We start from the raw sequence: 21459 nt of genomic DNA, 5'->3' as shown, positions 1-21459 counted from the left end.
CGGCCTGGCCCTCAGACAGACATCCACATGTGTTTGTACGGTCCTTGGGATGTGATCTGGGCCTGGAGTGGACTGAGCCACTGGCCCCGCAGAAGTCCTGCCTGTTGGGGCGAAAAGTAAAAGGTGATTTCATTGGTATTTAATTACCGTTCTCTACAAGTGGTTTGTTTTGGCAGCTGGTTTTGTGACAATTTTTTCGCTCCCTCCTTCTCTTTTATTTTCCTCCTCCACTGTTCTCCCTCTTTCTCTTTCACACACACTCTCTCTCCCCCCTCTCTGTATGTGTTCCTCCCTTTCATTCTCACTCATTGTTTTTGTTTAGTTTAGTTTTAGCTGTGAGTGTCACGGCCCTTTCACAGGCTCAGTCTTGTGTGAGGGGCGATTATGGGCATCAGGCGAGCGGAGGGGCAGCCCGCAGGGGTCAGAGTCCCAGAGCCTCGGCGTGTTTTCTTGCCTTGAGTCGCAGGTCGGCGATGCTCGAGTTCTTGCTGTTGCTTTTGGCAGCTGCCGCCACCGCCGCTGCTGCCGAGGCCGATTCGGCGAGCGATGCCATTGGTAGTCCGAACGGAGGAGGAGGGAACATCAGGTAGGGAGCGTGAGCAGCCAGGTGAGGGTGCAGGTGGGGGTGGGAGTGGGCCACGCCGTCCAACTGGAGCTGGGCTTGGACCTGCAGAACAGCAACACAGAAAGTTAGTCAGCATGGGCGCCTCGGGCCTCGTGTGTGCGTGTAAGTGTGTGTGTTAAGGATTTAGGTTTCACAGGCTGAGAGTATTACATTCCCCCTCAAGGCTGTTGCTTACAGTGTGTTTTCTAAGAAAATAGTTAGGGCTGCACTCTGCGCTTTACCCTTTTTTCATGTCAGCTATTCTAAAAGTTAATGAATCATACATTGCTTTCAGACACCACATCCAATTTAATCATCCAGAATCAAAGTCTTTCTAGGACCCAGAACAGATTTGTTTAATTCAGACTGAGGACTCCGTTATACCCTTGGAAATATGCAGTCTTGTTATCCTGATTATGTATTCAATTGCATAAATAAACAATTTTGCACTAAAAAGATATTCACATATTTGGAGTTATAAATATTTATCCAGACATATTCCTGAGTCAAGGGGAAAAAAGAAACCATAAGGAGCATAGCATATCAGTTTTCACATTCTTGGCAATTATTTTATAAGAAGTAGGTGAAAATTAAGCATCCACTCACTTCAGAGGGAGCGTGGAGCATGTTGCCATTTCTCATGTGTTTCAAACACCACAGGCAGAAGTGGGAAAACTAAAGTATTCCTTGCTTTCCTCTCCAAACAAAATAGAAGGATAAAGTCAAAGTTTGAACTTGACTAAATATTATTTTTTCACTTTGCACCCTTTCATACTGGACTAAAATGACTGAAAATGACTTAAGTTGAAGTTGTTAAATGAAAGGGAAAATGTAAGTAAACCACAAATGTATCGTTGCTTAGCAGCGCTGCCATTGCATCCAAACAAAACCTCCCGCAAACAACCAGCGTTTCCACACATCTCATTTACCAACATTCGGGTAACAAACTGCAGCTGTGACTGATAATTTCCAAATGTATAGTGCGGTTACATCTGATTAAAATGCATGAGCACTGATGGAAAAACAAATGCAATTCTTGAAACTTGGTTTTGTGGAGGGGAAATGACGGGAACTGATCCGACTCTGATAAAACAGGTGGTGGACATTTTATAATCTTGTCCTTTTAGATTCCTTATATACGTATTTTAACAGAAACAAGCATCTCAGCTTCTTATGTTAATTACAATGAATTGTCCTTACTTTTCAGTTGCTACTAAGTATGAGACACAAAGGTTTTAGGGCCAAGTCATGCACCTTAATCAACCAAACCTCTAACCATCACTTGTTTTATATGCGTATGCTGCATTGTGATGTCAGTGCAGTCTGAGCGTGCTGCCCACTGCCTATTTCAACCTCAAACAGCAAGCCTATCTCGGTATGCAGGCCTCGAGCCTCCACCCCTGCCAGTGCAGCTCAACGCCAATATCCATCAGAGCCCACTCCATTCACCGCTTTCATCATCTCTTTTATGTGCTTGCCTGCCGCACTGTTGGCTTAATTAGGCCGCTGCTTTTCACGAGGGTCAAGCAGACAACACAGCATCCAGGATGCAGGAGCAGATCGCAGCAGATCAAATGTCTGTCCACCTCTCCCTGAAGCTCAGCCCTCTGCACACGGCCAGGAGGTGAAAGGTGCACTGAGGTCACACACACACACACACACACACACACACACACACACACACACACACACACACACACACACACACACACACACACACACACACACACACACACACACACACACACACACACACACACACACACACACACACACACACACACACACACACACACACACACACACACACACACACACACACACACACACACACACACACACACACACACACACACAGTCTTGCAATAGCTGCATATGGTCTATAGATTAATGTGAATGTACAAATATAGACAGCCTACTTTGGGGACCACAGACTCACTTTGACCTGGTTCTACAGATTCCACTGTCTTCAGCCCTGCATTAAAAGATGCTGAGTAATCATCTTTTAGCCTGCATGTTTAACTTTTGTTCATGTGAATCTGACCGGGTTTGTGTTTCTCAGCTTTGTTATCTCTGATAGAAGAATGTGGCCTACCTGTTGGAAGGGCAACCGGAGGGCACCCATGTTGACGTAGGGTGCTACTCTGCAGGCGTCGAGGTGACTGTTGCCCAGGATCACACCTGGAGAGAAGGGAAAGATGTCTGTCAGACAGCCAGACAGCGGGTGTTATAAGAGATGTTTGAGGTTCTTTTGTGCATGCAGAAGAAAAGTTTGAAATTGCAAAATGAAAACAAATAAATATTTTCATTAAAGAGGAAATAAAATGACATTTACATTTACCTTTGTGCATCTGGTTTTCTTGTTTTCGACACTTTGCTCTTCTGTTCTGAAACCAGACCTGTAATTGAAAAAGGAAATTATTTATAAGGAAACAAAAATAAACACCGTTTTAAATAACAAACAAACAAATCTAGTTTTTGAATTCCTTTTTCAAAATTTGGTACACTATTGGATACTTATATTATTATTTTTGGACATTCCGTTTATTTAAAGCCCAAAATAAATAAACAGTAAGGTTAAATATAAGCAGTTGAAATATTATCTAGCTGCTTATATGAAAGCCATATATTTTATAAAGAGAAAAATAGAAAATCTTTACAGGATATGAAATAGGCCAGAAATTGTTAAACACATTTGTATAAACACCCCAGAAAAATCCAGAAGCATAAAGTCACAATAATTGTGATATACCTCCAAAAGAACGAAAGGGTATTCATATACAAAATAATAATAATAATAAACCAAAATATCGCCACCAAAATATCCAGAGATATTAAAAATAATAATACAATGATGATATTTTAAGATGTCTTAAAAAAGGGGGGTTAGAAAACTTCCTTGAGCACCTTCCAATTAGCTGGCTGTGTTTGAAGCTGCAGGCTGCGGCCCGTTGTTAATCATCATCAACCTAATTTGCCTCGGTGAATCACATTATATCCCCCCTCCCCTTCGACCCCCGCAACGATTATCATTTACAGATGCGAAATTAGCGGCTGGTCGCGGGACCACAAAGGGCACACAGATTGATGAGGATGATGATGAGGAGGATGATGATGATGATGAAGAGGTGCCGTGGAGCCATTTTGAGCTGCGCGCGCTCAGCATTGTGTCGATGAGAGAGCAATAACTGTCCATTAGAGAAAAACGAAGTCAAGTGAAATAATAAATAAATAATGTTACCATCTTTCAAAAACTGATCCTATAAATATTGTATATTTGGGACAATAAAGAGCATAATTGATTTTTTTAATCATTGTAATGTAACTAGCATAAATTCAAGGTAGGCTACTTTTTACATGTTTCACCAATTAAAGAACATCATTGTATTTGTATTATCATTGTGGGAAGTGAAGGCATATATTGTAAATTGTAATGAATGAAAGGGCGCTAAGTGATCATTGTTACAGCGTTAAGTGGTGGTGGAAAAGGTGTTTATGAAAATCCCAGGTGATTCTGCATAGACGCACAGTAATCCCTCAGATAAATCAGGGCTAATATTAGACGGGCCCGGGATCAATTCCAATTACGTGCCAGTATGTTAAGCAAAGTGAACTACACTGGTTCAGACAGTTATTTCTTCATTAAGGGCCACTCAATGATGCGCTTCACAAATACCCTAATCTCATTTCCTTTTTGATTTTTTATTAGAGACAGTGAATAATGACATTTAATTTAGCAGCGCGCCAGAAACCCAAAGATATTAGTCCTAACTGAATTACTGCCTGCTCCTCACCAAGCTCTCATAACTTTCAATTAGATTCATTGACAGCTGCTCGGAGCGCAGGTTCACAGCCTGCAACAACCCTGCTGCAATTCACTCTCACTAAATCTGGAGACAACATCGAAAAAAGTGCCTTTAAAAGGATTTATTTTTCCGACCATCAACGTGCTCTGTCAGTCGCTTTGATGACGGTAAACAAACAGGCAGGCGTTGAGTCGTTGTCAAATATGTACAGCAAACATTATTTTAACACGTATAGCTATACACTTTATTAGGCTGATAAATGCAATGGTATCCGGAATTGTCAACCAAGCCCGAGCTCAAAATAGTAGTCTGTGGTCTTATGACGGGTTTTATTCATCTGATTAGCTGAACAGCAGCAGCAGAGTTGGGCCAGAATTGAGTTATTTCTAATCTGTTTTTATGGGGACACTACATCAAGCCAATGGCAGATATTACAAAGAAAATGAGGAGCGATACGAGTTGACATAAGAGTGCGTCCCCTGAAGCAGCCATTCAGGCTCTTCATTCATTTTAATCATTGGTTGGATTTTTTTTTCTCCCCTAAGGCTTCTGGGATCGCAGGCTGTTGGCTCTGCAGGCCCACTGCTGCAGGTTCAGAAGGTTGTTACATCCCGGGTGATTTACAGCACCTCACACGTGTTGGATATCACTGAACTCACACTCTGTTATAAAGTATAGATGTTCCCCTTTTCGTCATTTTTTAACTACTTGTTAACATCACAGAAGGCATGGGTAAATGTGATTAAATATTCAGTCTAAATTTTGATTAATTTCAATCTGCAAGCCTACAAATCTTAAAAGAGACTTTTGTTGCAGAATGTTGTACAACTGAACTGTTGCAGTGGAATTGTTAGCCTACTTCCTGCGGGGTTATTAAGACTCCACAACTAAATAAACATTATAGATTCCTCAAAAATTACACTATTGAGTGAGCTACCACAGACACTTTATAAATCCCCAAAGGAATATAAGAACATTTCAGATGTTCTCACAACAGGGGCTGCATCATTTATCTCCTAGGTTTTTAAGGTCATCCTGTCTAAGACTAATTAGATATTGATATTTGTTTTATTTATTTTGTTGCATGTTACACGAAACACAAAGAGATATCTTCCAAAAAAAACAAGTAAAGCGTTGTGTATGATATAAACATGACATGTGGCTCACGCTGTTTTACGCATGAAGGGCTTCATTATTATTTAATTTTTTTGACAAGCTCGAAGACATTATCAGCATGAGGTCACACTGCAAAACAGTAATGCCCAAAAAAGAAAAGAAACAATTAACTGCATCTTTGTCAAATAGTTGTTATATATTTTTCAAGCAGTGTATTAGGCCTTCGTGTTACTTTTCGGTAAATCCATAATAGTCTTTTTCAAATGGCACAATATTTTGGTTTTTTATCAACACAACTCCCACATATTGCGAAGACACTAAAAAAACATCAACACCTACTGTGTAAGATCTATAACATTCTGAATAAATACAACAGTTTACAGAGATCCTAATATAACCACAAAAACACCGAGAATATTTCCACACTGACACACAGCCCTTGCAAGAATATAACGAGAAAAACATCGATTCTTGCTCTCACAGCAGCCTCGCCGTGTTTGGCATTATAAATCAGATATAGGAGGGAGAGAGGGAGAGAGGAAGAGAGGAAGAGGAAGGAGGGGATCCTCACCTGCACCCTGGCCTCGGACAGACCCAGCCGCTGGCTCAGCTCCTCCCGCATGAACGCGTCCGGGTAGTGCGTCTCGTCGAAGAGCCGCTCCAGCTCGTTGAGCTGCTCCAAGGTGAAGTTAGTGCGACTCCTCCGCTGCTTCAGCTTGCCCTGTGCGTCCTCATCCTCCGACTTCACGTCCTCCTTTTTCTCCTTGCACTCGTATATCCCTGTTAACCGGACCATGGTTAAAAAATAAAGGAAATAAGATGCGTTTAAATTCCGGACTTTACTGAAACATGCACTATCTCTCCCCGTCCTGACCCCCTGCACTGGGCCCTGTCAGGGGCCTAAGGCCTGGCAAATTGGCAGCAACACACATTACACAGCCTACTTCTTCTGAGAGAGAGGGGCCTGTGGCTGCATTTCCAGCCTCCATAAGTCAGTGCTGTAAGGTCAGTGCCGATATGAAAGTAAATCAGTCTTTACATGCCATGTAAGCCTAATAAGGATAAGCGATTTAAAGAGCAGAGAATTAAGCTCCGGCAAAATGAGAAAGATGTAGGCCTAATTACTCGCCTCCGTAAAGCAGGCAGGGGTTATTTCGGGCTATTAATTTAAAAAAAGTCAGTCCTAAAATGTAATTTCCTTTTTTTCATTATATCCTTAAAATGCCTGTATTTTCAGTGTAACACATTCTCAGTATAGTATTCATAACATTGTATACTGTACTACATTGTACTAACATTTATTTAAACCGACATGAACACAAACTGCTGCAATTACTGGCTTGTTTGGTCCCATGTTTGTAGTCAGATGAGGTTATTTCATTTAACTAAAATGAGTTTAATATTATATATTTCAAATTATTAAATGCCAATCCCATCGCATAAATAACTGTCTTCTTCTATTATCTTGCAATAATATCAACCAAAAAAAGAAATAGAATGATAGTATGGTTAATAATACTGAGCCATTTTCACTTTGCCTGTAAGATAAATGTAAAAACAAGCTAGGATTAATAATTGTCTAAGATTCTTCACACTGCACACTTTTTGACTGCTCAGTAAAACGTGTCCTGTTCTGCTGTTTGTCTTTACTTTTTATTTCATTAATAATTGACATAATTTGTTTTGAAAAATATCTATATTTAGAACATTTTCTGTGGTACATTTTTTAATTTACAGAAATGTAACAGCTGAAAGTATTTCCATTTTCAAAAGCAGCAGACTATGGCATCAGCCATATCTTTTAAATGTAACACGATGACAATCGTTTTTCAGTTACACTTGTAAAAGATGCCAAACAGACATTTATTTTTCAGAAATTATTGTAAGAGATAAGAGAAGAAACATTGGAGGAGAACGATCCCATACACTTTATTATGATTTTCTTCGGCAATGAAAGTACCTTAAATGTAAGGAAAAGTGGCTAAATATGTTCGTGTTGGCAAACAATGTTAAGTTGCCACTATAATAGGGTTGAACTCAGTAATCAAAGTCACATATATAATACTATTGTAAAAAAGATATGAAAGGGTAATATGATTTTTCGTTTGGCCAAACACTGAACGTCTGTCAACAATCATCAAATAGTTAAAACGGTGACCAGACGAAGGGCCCACCTCCTGCTTTGTAAAATAATCTGTGTAGCAACAGAATAAAACGTTAACTTTCCAAATCTACTTTAACTTTACGCGAACCGTAACGTAAACTAATTTTACGCACGGATTCTCGGGCATTTGTAAAAGCGGAAACGTCGCTGTCGATACAAAACAACTGAACTTGAGACATTTCCCCGACACAAAACGGCAACATTTTCTTAAAATTAAATCAAAACCTTACCGTCGCTCGACCTCGAAACGCTAAAGTCCTTCAGTTTGTCCTTTTCCAGCTCGACCTGGTCCTTGAACAGATGCGCCGGGCAGCCCTCCGTAATGTCCTGCAGGTTTGTCTCCGGGCTGCCCAGCTCCCTCGCCCTTGTCAAGCCGCTCTCCAAAACTTCCCTGTACGTGATACTCTCTTTGCTGCTCTCCTTGGTTTTCTGATCGAAAGATTTCGACACGAATGCCGTAAGTTCTTCCATGGTCGGCTCTGTCGCTCAGTAGTGGTCCTGGTCAGGGAAATCCACCGTGAGTTGTACCTCACCGTGTCTCTACCAGCACTGCTATAACGCTCTTTTTGGAGGCTGGCAGCAGCGACAGATAGAAGGGGTGGAGAGGAGGTGAGATCACTCCTGCTGTTGTGACTGTGTATTTGAGAGCACACTATTTATACACGGCCACCTCAGCCCAGCCCCCCCACCCCTCTTCCCTCCGATCTCTGTGTCTTGAGCAATTACAGGCCGGCTCGACTTTGCAGAATTCAACTTTCAGCAGCTTTTTTTTCTTCTTCTTCCTCCACAAATCAATGATGGAGCTGATGGAGGCGGTTAATTGAATTACGGGTCATTAAAATGCCTACGGTGGCTCTCTCCTGCGAGGAGGCTGTATATGGCTGTTATGTCTAATTAATTCGGCGAAAATTCAATTAACGCGATTAGAAGATACACATGCTGGGTTTGTGGGATTGCCCCATGATTTGTTGGTGTTTGTTGAGTAGAATAATGTGTTATTAAAGCTATTTTATGGGCAACTCGGTCCACAAAGTATACCTATCTGTTGTGTCAGCTGAGTGGACTTGTACTTTCAAAATGATGTCGTATTATACAAGTCTTAGGACACATTCAAAAACAAATACAAAAATAAAAGAGGTTATTTAGCCTAATTGAAAAACATATTGACTTACTAAACCCTAAATATTATGAAACATCACTATAAACTCAATTTACGTTGAGTTGATATCAGTACAAATATGTTAGATCTCATTCCTTTGTTTTCCACAAAATGTTGTGCAAGACAATTCGAATGTTATCCCATATTAGAGGTATTTTCATCGCTCATGCCTTCCTAAAACAAGTGTATTAAAATCAACCTCAATGCACACTGGAAATCACGAGTGAAGGTATCCAGCTAGCAACACATACATAATGATGGGATAATGCTGTAATTAATATTGGGCTGTTGTAAATTCGGGTCCCTTTTGAGTATTCACTTGTAATCCTTTGTGGTTTCCGGTTACAAATATGAGCTACAAATCAATATCAGCAGTGGAGAAAAAAAAGGTTCCCTCTATTTACAGGATTTTCATGGGAATAAGTGAGCCCATAATGGCTTAACGTTATCTAAGTCGTTCATCAGTCCAGCACACAAACACAAAAGGCCGGGAGAGGAGTGAGATCCCCTGGGTCTGCAGCCCTGAGCAGCCCGCCACTGTGAAAGTCTCATATCTCAGCTCTCTAATGACTCGGTTTGATGTCTCTCCATTTATCAGTGAGCCCGCTTCACATCACTGCGGCTGACGCACAAGTCGAGGTCTCTCCCTTGTGCCATGAACTGCGCCTTTTGTTGTTAATAGACCTAAATCCTCTTTAAGACGCAAATCTGCTCTCTCAGTCGTGTGCCTCGATATCACACCATCACAATAGAGTGGCGTTTACACAAAAGGCGCACGTGTGTCTAACGAAATAATCCACCAACAGGGGCTTCCTTAAAAAAAATGGAATTAAGGGAAATATTTAACTTTTACGCAAGGGATCCGAATAATATCTCACTCTGGGATCTAAAGAAGAGATCATTTATTTGTATTGTCATGTTGGTATACGTAATTGAAAATAGGCCTTTATCAGTGGGTTAGAGCACATTTGCACATGGAAACAAATACAATCTAAAATGTTGGAAATACATAATTAATCAGATGCAGGTATACATTTATTATTAGGATATCTTTTTTCAACTGTTAAGCATTGTGTTTTAAACGGTGTATCCAACTCGACTGCTCATTTACAATTCTTCAGTGCAACAACATATTCATCCGGAATAATAAAGGAAAACATATCGCCAGAAGGCCTATGGCTGTGCATATTTAATATGAATGGCAAACACAATACCAATTAAAACGAGGCAATGTATATCACAATGCATGCTATCTTTTCTTTAATCAAATGTCATTTCGTTTTTATTTTTACACAGATTTTCTATGCAGGTCCTTTTTTTTTAAATATATATTTTTAAATAACTTGTAATCGCACATATTTAAAGCATGTGGTGTCCAATCAGCAGCAGCCTGGAGGAACATCAGAAGGAATCCAGGAGGGATGCTCTTTACGCACCGACGCTGGTGTCGCTGCAGTTTAGTGGCCAACAACTTTTAAAGGGGCCTCAATCATATTTTCACTTGCCGTTCATTCCTCACGATCCCAGCACCCCACCTTCCTGCTGCACTGCACTCCGGGAAAAACAGTCATGTTATTTTAAATTATTAATTGGTTTATTTGTTGTCAGCCAGTATTATTGTTGTTATTAGTGTGGCCAATCACATGACATAAAAGGGTGTGCTTAAATCCGACAATACATAGCATTTAAAGCAATAATTAAAAACAAAATACTAAAATATGAATATCATTATTATTCATCATAATATAAGAAGTAGTTTTAGTAAACCAAATATAACGTAATTTGTTTCCATTTCAATTATATTCAGGTCCTATTTTATGGACTAGTTCCTGTTAATGTAAATGTTATTTATTTAAATAAGTGTTTTTTTTCAATAATTGGGCACCTAATTTCTAGTTTAAATCTCTGCTTCTAATGATCAGTTATGATTATCAGCTTTAATCAATGGGGTCTCTATCATAAAAAAATATGTCCTACATGTTTACTTTTATTGCAATACTCCCATGTTTATATCCATTGTACAAAAACAGCTCCTACCTGATTGGTTAGTTCAATCATTTGGAAAATTAAAGCATCAAAGCTCACTAATCAACAATAAATATATATATATTTTATTTATTTTTCTACCTTTAACACATCTTTGGAAACCTTTTTAAGTGCTAAGTAGACTTCCACTTGACTGCAAGTTTCTTTACGTTGAGTTAAAAGTAAAATATATATCCCTATAGGAGGTGACAAGCGCTGTCTTACTGTCCATAAACCTACTCATGCCCTGATCGTCCATTTACTGCTAATTAGGGAGCTGAGGAATTCCTTCTCTACCTGCTTGTGAAGGCTTTGGAACATTATCAAGACATCAGCAGACTTAAATGAGTCTGCGCTGGCTGGAGGAGAGCTTAGAGACAGAGAGAGAGAGTAGAGAGTAGAGGAGAGGGAGGGTGAAGAGACAGTATGGAAGAGAGGGAGAGGAAGTGGGGGGCCGCGCTGTAGCGATGCAAAGCAATGAGAAAATTAGGATTGTGTTGCCCCCATTGATCAAACATCAGATTTAGCATGTTAGACATTATAACTGAACTGTGTTAGAGGCCTGTAGCCTGTGTGAGGGTTGTAAATCCCTGTGGTGGTGCTAGTATCCCGATTTAGAGATGAGCGAATACAGAAAGGGTCGGAGCAGCCGCTGCCTGGACAGCAAATCCTCACCCCAACAAATGCCACTACACTGCTTCAAGCTGTTCCCTACGCCAAACTAATCCCTCACGTGAGGGGCAACGGATGATCCTAAATGCAGATCTCTGCTTCTGGAAGTTTGCCAGGATGTTTTTCTTCCCAGAGAGGAGACTATAATGAAATCATTTAATTAGGCTACTTATAAATGGGCAATAAAAAAGTGAAAGGATTTCATTTTCTCTTTTTTATACTAAAAATCTTACGACAAATGTGTAAAAGAGAGATGGAAAGATAACAAAAGGTGCGTTTTAACATGCACCCGAGCGTCTCTCCGCGCAGTGCTTCAGTACAATCGCATGTGATTGTCTATTTTAGACAGAGTGAGTTTTGAAAATGTAACTTAAAAAGCAACTACTGCACCTCTAGCTTCTAATATAATTTCCACGACCATAAAGCTTCTTTTAGAGCAGCGCTTAGCTCAAAATATCATCATCTCATACTATAGGGACAGGGAGCAGCACAACAATGCAATAAAGTGCTATACTTGAATCTGATTGAGCAATGCAGAGATGCTGTACAGATGTGGTTCTGTGCAGAAACAGAAAATTGGATTCTTCCCCGGTGGAACAATGAAAGTCCTTTTTTGTGAGGGAAAGGAGGATTTTAACAGGCTGTCATGTTAATGACAGTGATTGTGTGTTTGTTTATTAGGCTCCTCTGGCTTGTCTGCTGGGTACAGGGATCTCGTGGTTTCTACATTGTCTGGTGCCTTCATTTAGGTCCTTTTCCAGTGCTGCAGCGGTCCACTGAGACTACAGGCTGTTCTGTGTTCAAAAGCCTTGTCTGCCATCTAAATGAGGCTTTCGGGGCAAAAAAGAGAGAAAAAAAATTCAACATGAAAATACCACAATGTGCTGAGCATTAGCTCGCACTCGACTGGGATGTTTTGGGAATATGTTGGTTCTCCTTTTTGGATTGTTATTTTTCCCTGTGTATTCTCTAACTGCTTTCTACCCACAGGGCACCGGGGCCTCTTGTTGAGGGGAAAAAAGGCATGAAATTGACATTATACCCTTAAATGCAGTGCAGATTTGCAGGAAAAACACAGTAATCCACAGACAATGCTTGCAAATCAAACACTCCTCTCGATGCCTCGTTCTTTCCATAACAAGCTACAAATTGCTCTTCAGGTTAAATCTACTCATTAATTACTTTCATCTCCTTAAAATAGTTTCCTTTCATTTACGCCCAAAAAAAGAAAGGATTTTTTTTTTCTCTTCCGTTTATTCCCTCATATGGATACTTTTGTTCTTATGGTCAAATACTCTGGGGAAGGGCAACATTTTATACAAATCAATAGCGTTCAAATAATTCATGACTGATCACATGGTGTTTTAGCTCCTTATTTGCAGTAGAAAGCCGTGTTTTGTTTGGCTCCCAGAGGGCAACATGAAAGACCTGGGGAGAGGCGGGGAGAATTGGGAATGGAAGTGAAGCGAGAGCATGACGATAATAGGAGGACATTGATCATTTGTGCAAAAGAAGACAACTGAACCTGTGAGTGGAGGCTAACAAGTCGTATCATTTATACATTATTTAGATGTGTCTGGGCTTCTCGCGTGCATTTAGTTACATCAGGTTTGCATCATCTTCTTTGGCGGGGACACAGCGCGGTGACCTGACACAATACGAATAAATGCTATTTATGGAATTCTCTAATTCTTATTGTTCATGTCCAAGAAAAAATATATATACGAAACAACCAACATGTCAGTTTGATGCTGATTCGAGTCAGATCCTCCAGTGTTATCGATTGAAGATTACTATTGTGCATAGTGGGAGCAAAGAAATCCAACATTGGGCAGCGTTAGTCAGTCACAGCTTGAAATAAAAATAAATTTTATGAATGTGGAGATGGATCAGTTCACTGTTGGCAGGGGAACCATCCCACAGACATGTTAACAACGTCTTCAGAGACCAATGAGGCCCATTTACAATAAGTGTCTGTTTTAAGTCGCTTGCTTTGTGCGCGTGTGTGTGTGTGTGTGTGTGTGTGTGTGTGTGTGTGTGTGTGTGTGTGTGTGTGTGTGTGTGTGTGTGTGTGTGTGTGTGTGTGTGTGTGTGTGTGTGTGTGTGTGTGTGTGTGTGTGTGTGTGTGTGTGTGTGTGTGTGTGTGTGTGTGTGTGTGTGTGTGTGTGTGTGTGTGTGTGTGTGTGTGTCACCACAGCGGGCTATAAGGGGTCCCTCTGGTGTCAGCCGGAGAGCAGCCATTTGAGGCAAACTGTCATGGAGCGATGCTACACTTTCTCAATCACACAATTAAAGCCGGGTCTGGAGAGAAAAGAGAGAGAGACGGTCTTCTGTTCACAAGAGCAAGGGAGAGGGAGACAGAGGGATTGCATTTTTTTTTTTAACACAGAGTGATTTATGTTGTGGTGTTGAGAAAAGAGGAGTCCTTGATAGATGACTTCATTAGATTTAATTAACAGAACCGAAGACCCCACACAGACAGAGGGGGAGAGAGTGGATTTGAAAAGGGGGATAGGGGGGTAAAAAAAGGTGAAGGAAGCAAGGAGTCTACCCAGGAAAACAGAGAGGTAGTGCAGAGGGAGAAAGGGTGAACTGAGAACATATGCCAGAGATTAGGATGAGGATGGTGAGGCATGAGGAAGAGGTGTGTTATCATGTGTTGGGAGGTTGCTGTGTGATCAGACGGGAGTATCTGGGACGTGGAGGAAAGCCAAAGAGTCCCCATAATACCTGTTTGACCCCTACATGAAGCTCAGTGGCCCGTTTAAGAATGCACACATACTTTAAGTGGTGACACACCAACTCACCCGCATGTGAGTGAGACTGATCCATCATGAGCCGCAGGCTGTGTCTGTTGGCTGAAGGCAGGCTTTGATGGGCCAAATCACTGCCTCTCCTATCACACATGTCTATCATCTCACCCCTTTGAATTTCTCTCCCCTCGAAAGAGACAGAGGCCGGAGCCGCAGTGACTACAGTCAAACTAGAGTCAACTTTCTGTTGACTTTTAATCTAGTTTGACATCTTTAGATATAACATTTAGACTGCCACTCTAACCTGTACGGTGGCAGGCAATATTTTTCATTTATCAAGCAGTGACTTTGACATGTTGGGCATCTGCTGCTACCACTACTGCATAGTTAGGACTTGAACATGTTAGCACTGGAAGATTGTGAGCCAACCAAAGGAAGAAGCAGGTGGACAAGAAGTCTGGGATAGACAGGAAAAGACAATTGTCTCTTTTTTTGCACAAGCAGTCCAAACACCACATGTTTGTTATTAAGAGAGCATTTCTTAATAACCATTTCTTGTTTTTATATTGTCTTGTTGTTTTTATATTGTCTTGTTGTTGCGCGTTGGCACCTTGAGTTCACATTGTAATTTCGTTGTACAATGACAAATTAAAGATCTTATCTTATTGAGTCAGTTAAACAAGTCATGATATCATCATTTTGTTGCCTGACCAATCAGTAACGAGAAAACCACTGAGAGGTCATCATTAGTAATAGATAAGGTTGTAAAAGTGATTTGTATTCAGCTCCACTTTACATGTATGATTCATATGTGTTGTTTCATATTTTAGTGAGCTGGACAGTGGTATATGCCCTCTCTACAGTCATTAGAAGCTGCCAGTTGTTAGCTCAGTGAGCTGCTGTAGGCAGGGAGCAGCTGTCAGTCCTCATCCATCCATCCCGGTCTGCTTTAACTCAGGTGTGACGGGAGGAAGACCCTCAGAAGAAGCCTCACAGGCTGAGAGCAATAATTAATTTAATTCCCACTCAATTAATTTGACACACCTCATCTATAGGTGCAGGCAGCACATATGTGCTACTGAAGAAAAGTCATATTACATAGAGCAAAACATTTGCACTGAAATTCCTGATCTTTTTCTCTTAATTACATCACCTCTCTCCCGCCCTGCTTTCCTCCTAACCTCATCCATCCATCAGATGGATTCGAGCACCAATCACGTGGTCACATGACATGAATGGGTAATCAGTAGGTATTAGTGCATGTTAACAACCCCTAAGCTGAAGACGCTTCCCCTCTCGATATTAAAGAGATAGCACAGAGAAGGAGCAAGAAGCGAATGGCCCTAAGCCTCCAGCTATGCTCCCCTCCAAAGTTGTTTTCCTGGAAAATTAGGCGATTGACTAATGGCGTAAATGCTGTTAATTACCGGCACCAGTACCCCAAACAGTCGTCTCTGCCTGTAACTAATAAGAAATCAATTAGCTAATGAATTGGTCATTAAGTGAAAAGCTAATCTTGGCCGAGATATTTTTTAATGATTATTTTTTGCCTATGATCCTGGCTAATTGCCGTTGTCATACGGCGCTCTCAGCTTTCAGCATGCCTAATGAAGCTTCATTAGATCATAACTGGCACTCTTGGAAGATTCGTGGGCAAACCTGCTTCCCAATTATTTTTAATTGCCAGACATTCTGCACAAACAAGTGCCGCTGCACCTTGCGGAACAGGAGAGCTCAGGCTGGCTGTGCTGCGTTTCCTTCATGACTTCATTTGAAGCGATTAGAGCGCGGGGCAGGGTCGTCGCCGAGCTGCTGTTGTCTGTGGTGGATTTAAAGAGCCTATCAGCTCAAACTGCTGGGCTCATTGTTGCGTGTCCTTCCTCACTTTGATTGCACTGAGGAAAAAAGCTGCTGAACTGGCTCTGATTCGCCCGTGTGCACAGACACTGACAGACACATTGTGTCTGCACACAGTCAAACACACACAGACAAAGAGAATGCATGCATTAAACTGGCATTTCTTTGCAATTACAAGAGCACACACAGAGACAAACACAAATATATGAACACACACACACACACTGCCTGCACCATCGTACCTGTACATGTGTCAGCTGACAAAAACAAAGGAGAGAGAGCATCCCTCCCGGGCATGAATAATTAAGAAAAGACAAAAGAGCCTTGTTTTTTTTCCTCCTGTATCTCCTTCTTTTGTGTGTCTAGTAAACCCCAGTGTAGTGTACTCTGAGTTCTCCACTAATAAGATGGAGGATCAGTCTCTCCATGGTGCTCACACAACACATGTTTCCAATCTGACCCTGAACAAGTATCTCCGAAGGCTTGTGGTGAAAACAGGACGGCTGTAACTCTGTCAATCCTGCAGGTGCTTTTCGACAGTTTATGCCAAATGTGCCCTTCCTTCAAACGTCAGGTCTGTTTCTCTACTGTTGCTCGAGACGATACACACAAACAATGCAGCTTCAATGGCACGGGACTGAAACATTGTTTTGTTTTGTTGGCATGAGCAGAGAGACAAAAGAAATGTGTCCACACTCAACTGCTTGTTCTCAAAACAATATTTGGGAAGCTCAGACTCAGTTCAAGTAGGCAGGGAGCTACAACATGTCATTACCACCTGTGCTTGTGACGACTTTGGGATATCAAGCAAAGGCATATTTGTCCAATCACAATACCGTTTTTGCCAAACATTGTGCCTTTGAGAAAGCAGCCAATCTTTCCAGGGGATTGATTTGGTGGCCAAGGCCTCTGGTTTCTGATGATGCCAAACATCTCACCCCAGGTGCCTTTGTGTGCATGTGTGTGTCTGCATATGTGTGACACACCGAGAAGAGGGCTGGGCCTACTTCACTGGCAGGGCGAAGTTTGATGGTGGATGAATGGCACTCCAGATGTCTATCAATATTTAGCAGTAAACATCCCTGGCAGGCGGGGAGACGTGGCAGCTGAGAGGGTGAGGTGGTGCAGCGCTGAACTGTTGACTTTCAGTTTAACTCCATAAGCTGGAAGGTAAAGCATCTCTGAAGGTGGCCGTGCCAGACACAGCTGTGACAGCCTCAACATTGTGGGAAGTAGTTACATTTTGTTAATGATCTTTACTGAAAAATAGCCAGATTTTGTTTAAAGGAGCAGGCCATTCGCACATGCAACAGTTGTGATTTCTGATACGTTTAAAAATCCCAAGGTCCTCTTTTATCAGGACAGCAGAAAATGTGTCTAGTATAAAAGTGAAAAGCAGTTTAAAGAAAATATAGAAACCATATGGTGATTCCAATCCATTCAAACACATGAATTTCCCGGAAATGTGCATTCGCTTTCTAAAAGTACCAACAGATATATTCCTGTATAAAACTGTGTGAACGCACAAGTTGCGACATTACAACCGTATATCATTAATATCCTAAAAGCTCTTATGCATTTAAAGCTACAGCCTATAACATTTACCATTTTACAACTACAGCAAAGCAACACAAAAAAAGCATCTTGTGCGTTGTCAAGCGGTGCCAATGTCATGAACCAGCCAGGTCATGTTAATGTAGGTCCTTTCATGAAAAAAGATTGCATTGACAAACCTTCTCCACGGTCTAAAGTCTGCCGCAGATGACATTTGTTGTTTATATAACCTCTCTCTCTCACTCTTGCACACACACACATTCTCAAATCACATTACAACACATCTAATTGACGTTTATGATGCGGAGGAGAGCATATGCTCATTGAGCCAATTGAATCATTAGAAAAGCACACAGTAGGCCTCGGACCTGCCAGAACTGCAGCTGAGGAAAGCTGGATGTCCTGTCCATGCACGTTACCGAGATGAAATGTGCACATTTCGACACTGAAACGCATAATTTCACATGCAGTATGACTTGCTTCGGTTATGCAAATCTAGCATTGGGTTTGACTGGTCTGTCTGACTGGCCAGGTCTGTGCGGTGATATCTCCCCACATTTCGCTTCATCCTCTTCCTGAGAGCCGGTTGAGCTCTGACATCCTCGCACGTCCACACATTCTGTCTGACATCGGGCCCTGTGGTAAGATGCTCCTTGACCGGCCTTGATCCACGCAGAAAGGAGTAAGTGGAGCGGAAGTTAGACAGACAGGAGCAAAGACAGCCCATCAGAGTTAAAGGCAAACAGACATTAGGCTTTCCAGAGCTGCAGTTGCTCTCTCTGACTCTCCTCCGCTTCACACTTTATCAAATGTACATGACGCATCAGAAAGGCCACAAGAGCCTCTTTGATTGTGGAACTATTCCTGAAAAATACATCAGTCGCCATTTTCTCTGGCGGAAAAGCTAGGAGACAGAATGAAAATACACTTGGAGCGTTCACACACCCTCTGATTCGCAAACATTGCAGCTCACACAAAAGCGAATAGACATAGACACAAAATAGTCATAGTCTCAGCACACAGACATATACTTGCATGCATGCTTCGCCCCGTGCGCCTGTGAAACAGCGGGATGTAGCTCCTCAGTGTCAACTCCAATCACTGTGATCTAAATGTATAAGAATTGATGGTGCCTTCCACCAAATGCTGTTATGGGGGACCTGGTTTGTTTATTTAATGAAGCCAGTGTCACAGCGGATCTGCGTCCTTGCCTTTGGAAATGGTGGCAGGTGTTGGTGGCAGATTTCCCTCAAACAGGGCCACTGAATTAACAAATCAAATTAACATAACACTGGCGTCAGATCTGGGGGCCTCTTTCTCTGGCACCGTGTGTCCCTGCAGTTTGCCTGTACGGACGATCCCCTCTTGTGTCCAGATGTCCCCACAGTGCCAGCTTACTCTGCCCAGAAACCACTGAACTGGGCCCAGGCTGGAATTAAAACAAAATCCCGGGCAAGGACAGAGCCTTTTCCTCACTACTGGAATAAAACTTTTATTATGTGTAATGTCAACACAGCAACACATCCCTTCACTATGTCACTTGTCGAGGGTTTTTCATGTGGTTTCTGAGTATGTGTTTATGACACACAGACGACGTGCGGTAGTCTATATGATTATAATACTCGAACTTTAGTTAGTGAGAAGTTTGGCTAACCAGTGAAACAAAAACAGACATACAATTATCACTCGGTGTCTTTTCATTGACAAGATTCCAGGTAACCAGACGGCTGATTTTAGAAAGTGTTTGCTGCTATTCAAAGAAACTGGGGCTACTGGTAAATTGTAACCAAAATATAATCTTTCTTCTAAACAAATTTCTGTTTTGCTTTGTTTAAACTCACAACATTAACCATGTAACTGTGTCCATAATCCAGGAGAAGTTATCTTTCCCTCGAAACTTAAACGAGAACTACAGAATCAGGTGATAATTACGTGTATACATGTGTTATATAACAACATACAAATAATTATTAAGTGTTAAGGCAACACTTTGTACATAAGCTGTTCTTTTATGTAAATGTTGAGGAATTTATCCATTTTTTAGCCAATCGTATTTACAGTGTTTCGTATAACATCATCTGACTTGACTAAACAGGACTGTGCAGCTGAGTGCATTTGGATCATGCTGCCTGCAGACGTAATGTAGCTTTACGGAAAAGCAGAAGTGTCTAAACTGAGTGTAAACTGGCTGTCACAGTCATTTATGGCCTCGTTATCCGTCGACCTGATGTTGTGGATGCACAAACAGAGACAGCCCAGAGACTGTCTCCCAGTGTTTAAAACAGTTAGCAGAATGTAGCTCTATTAAACAGAATATTAATGGGTTTGGAACGAGACAACCGAGCACCATTAAAACTTCAAAGTTAGTTGATATGCAGATATAGATCCATTACCTCCATTTACCTTGCCTTTTATTCAACCCATTGACAGTGGTAAACAAAAAGCAAAGAGCCTAAAGTGAACGATTCTCTCCTCATTCTTAACATTTATTATTACGGGTAAAACCGAGTGTGACTTTACATTTTCTAATCACCTGATCTCACAGCAGACTGCCTCTGCCAACAACACTTCAATGACAGTACTTGTCCCGAGGAAAGCATTCAGAGTGAAGGCACCCGTCCCACTGACTTACACACGCCATCACAACATGAAGCTGGACACTGGAGCGCTACGACATAAATGACACAAGTTCTGATAGAATGCAGGAAGAGGAGTTTCTTATTCATAATTATGATTTTCAATCTGGTTCATAACATGCCTCCGTGGTACGTGGATAAACAGTGACGGCTAGGAGTGTTATGCTAATGGATGTGTACAGTGACAGCGGATGGCTCAGTCAATCACACACGCCTCTCATCTCATAATCACAAGCCAGAAGCAGGCCAGGGATGCCTGCGAGATACACTACGGCAACACACCGACATATATAACGATCAACAACCGCTGACAATCTGCAACAAGCACAGGCAGAAGCACACATGCGAGGAAAAAGACCCGCCAACGTGACAGAGGATCCCAACTCTGAAACATTTCGTCACTGCCACTTTGCCCGCATCTTATTTGAGAAGCAAGCAAATAGGGAAGATTGATAATGGAGAAAGAAACCGTAAAAAAGTAAGTTTGCTGATCCCTCTAACAAAGGAATACCAAATCTGTATTCTATAATTTCCCGCTATTGGGAGTTTTTGGGGGAAGCACAGCAGCAGCCACAGTACCCCCCTCAGGTCTGTCCATTTCCATAAATGCTGCTGGCTGTCTCAGCTCCACCAGAAAACACTGCAAGGCTAAATGCCCCGGCATATCATTTCCCTCTTTCTCCCTCTCACCTATGCTGAACCAAATGTTCATTACCATGCAGCCTGCCTCGGAGAAGGAGAAGGAGAAAACGACTAAGAGTACAGAGCTGAGATCATTGACAGCTTGATGTGACGAAGGTCAATTGAAATAACAGGTTTTTTGTGTGTTTATATTTAAAATGGGCCACTTGTTTCGGGCTGTTCGTGGCATTCTGCAGGAGGAGGGGAAGCTGGGGAGCTCTGTGGCTATAGTGTGAGGCTGACACACACTCACACACACATACTCACTCACTGTAATGAGCAGGTTATGCTAAGGCACAGGCTGCTAAAAATCTGTAATTATAATCAACCTCTTTCTCCACCTCTCCCCCTCATCTCCATCTCCCTTCCCTCTCCCTTTCTTTTTTCCCTGGCTACATCAGTGAGCAGGCATCAGGGAATCCTTCACTAAGC

The 21459-nt window shown here is 41.7% G+C and overlaps 1 protein-coding gene across 5 annotated transcripts in view; it reads right to left on the bottom strand.

Annotated features, from left to right (window-relative positions):
- Positions 1–8303, bottom strand: part of shox (shox homeobox) — an 8368-nt gene extending 65 nt beyond the window's left edge. Inside the window, exons 1-6 of one of the 5 annotated variants that reach the window (XM_034109502.2) lie at positions 7921–8303; positions 6098–6306; positions 2940–3003; positions 2700–2806; positions 455–667; positions 1–101 (exon numbers count right to left, since the gene is read on the bottom strand). The exon at positions 1–101 is cut by the window's left edge and continues 65 nt beyond it. In XM_034109502.2, the coding sequence (XP_033965393.1) occupies positions 12–101; positions 455–667; positions 2700–2806; positions 2940–3003; positions 6098–6306; positions 7921–8161 (924 nt within the window). In that variant the 5' untranslated portion in view covers positions 8162–8303 and the 3' untranslated portion in view covers positions 1–11. Of the gene's footprint in view, positions 668–2699; positions 2807–2939; positions 3004–6097; positions 6307–7920 lie in introns of all 5 variants that reach the window. The other 4 variants (XM_034109504.2, XM_034109503.2, XM_034109505.2 and 1 more) reach the window with 4 other exon arrangements.
- Positions 8304–21459: the final 13156 nt, after the last annotated feature.

The sequence above is a fragment of the Pseudochaenichthys georgianus genome, chromosome 21, assembly GCF_902827115.2.
Source record: "Pseudochaenichthys georgianus chromosome 21, fPseGeo1.2, whole genome shotgun sequence".
Taxonomy (NCBI): Eukaryota; Metazoa; Chordata; class Actinopteri; order Perciformes; family Channichthyidae; genus Pseudochaenichthys; species Pseudochaenichthys georgianus.
Note: the sequence above shows the minus strand (reverse complement) of the source record. Positions and strands in the feature narration are given on the sequence as shown.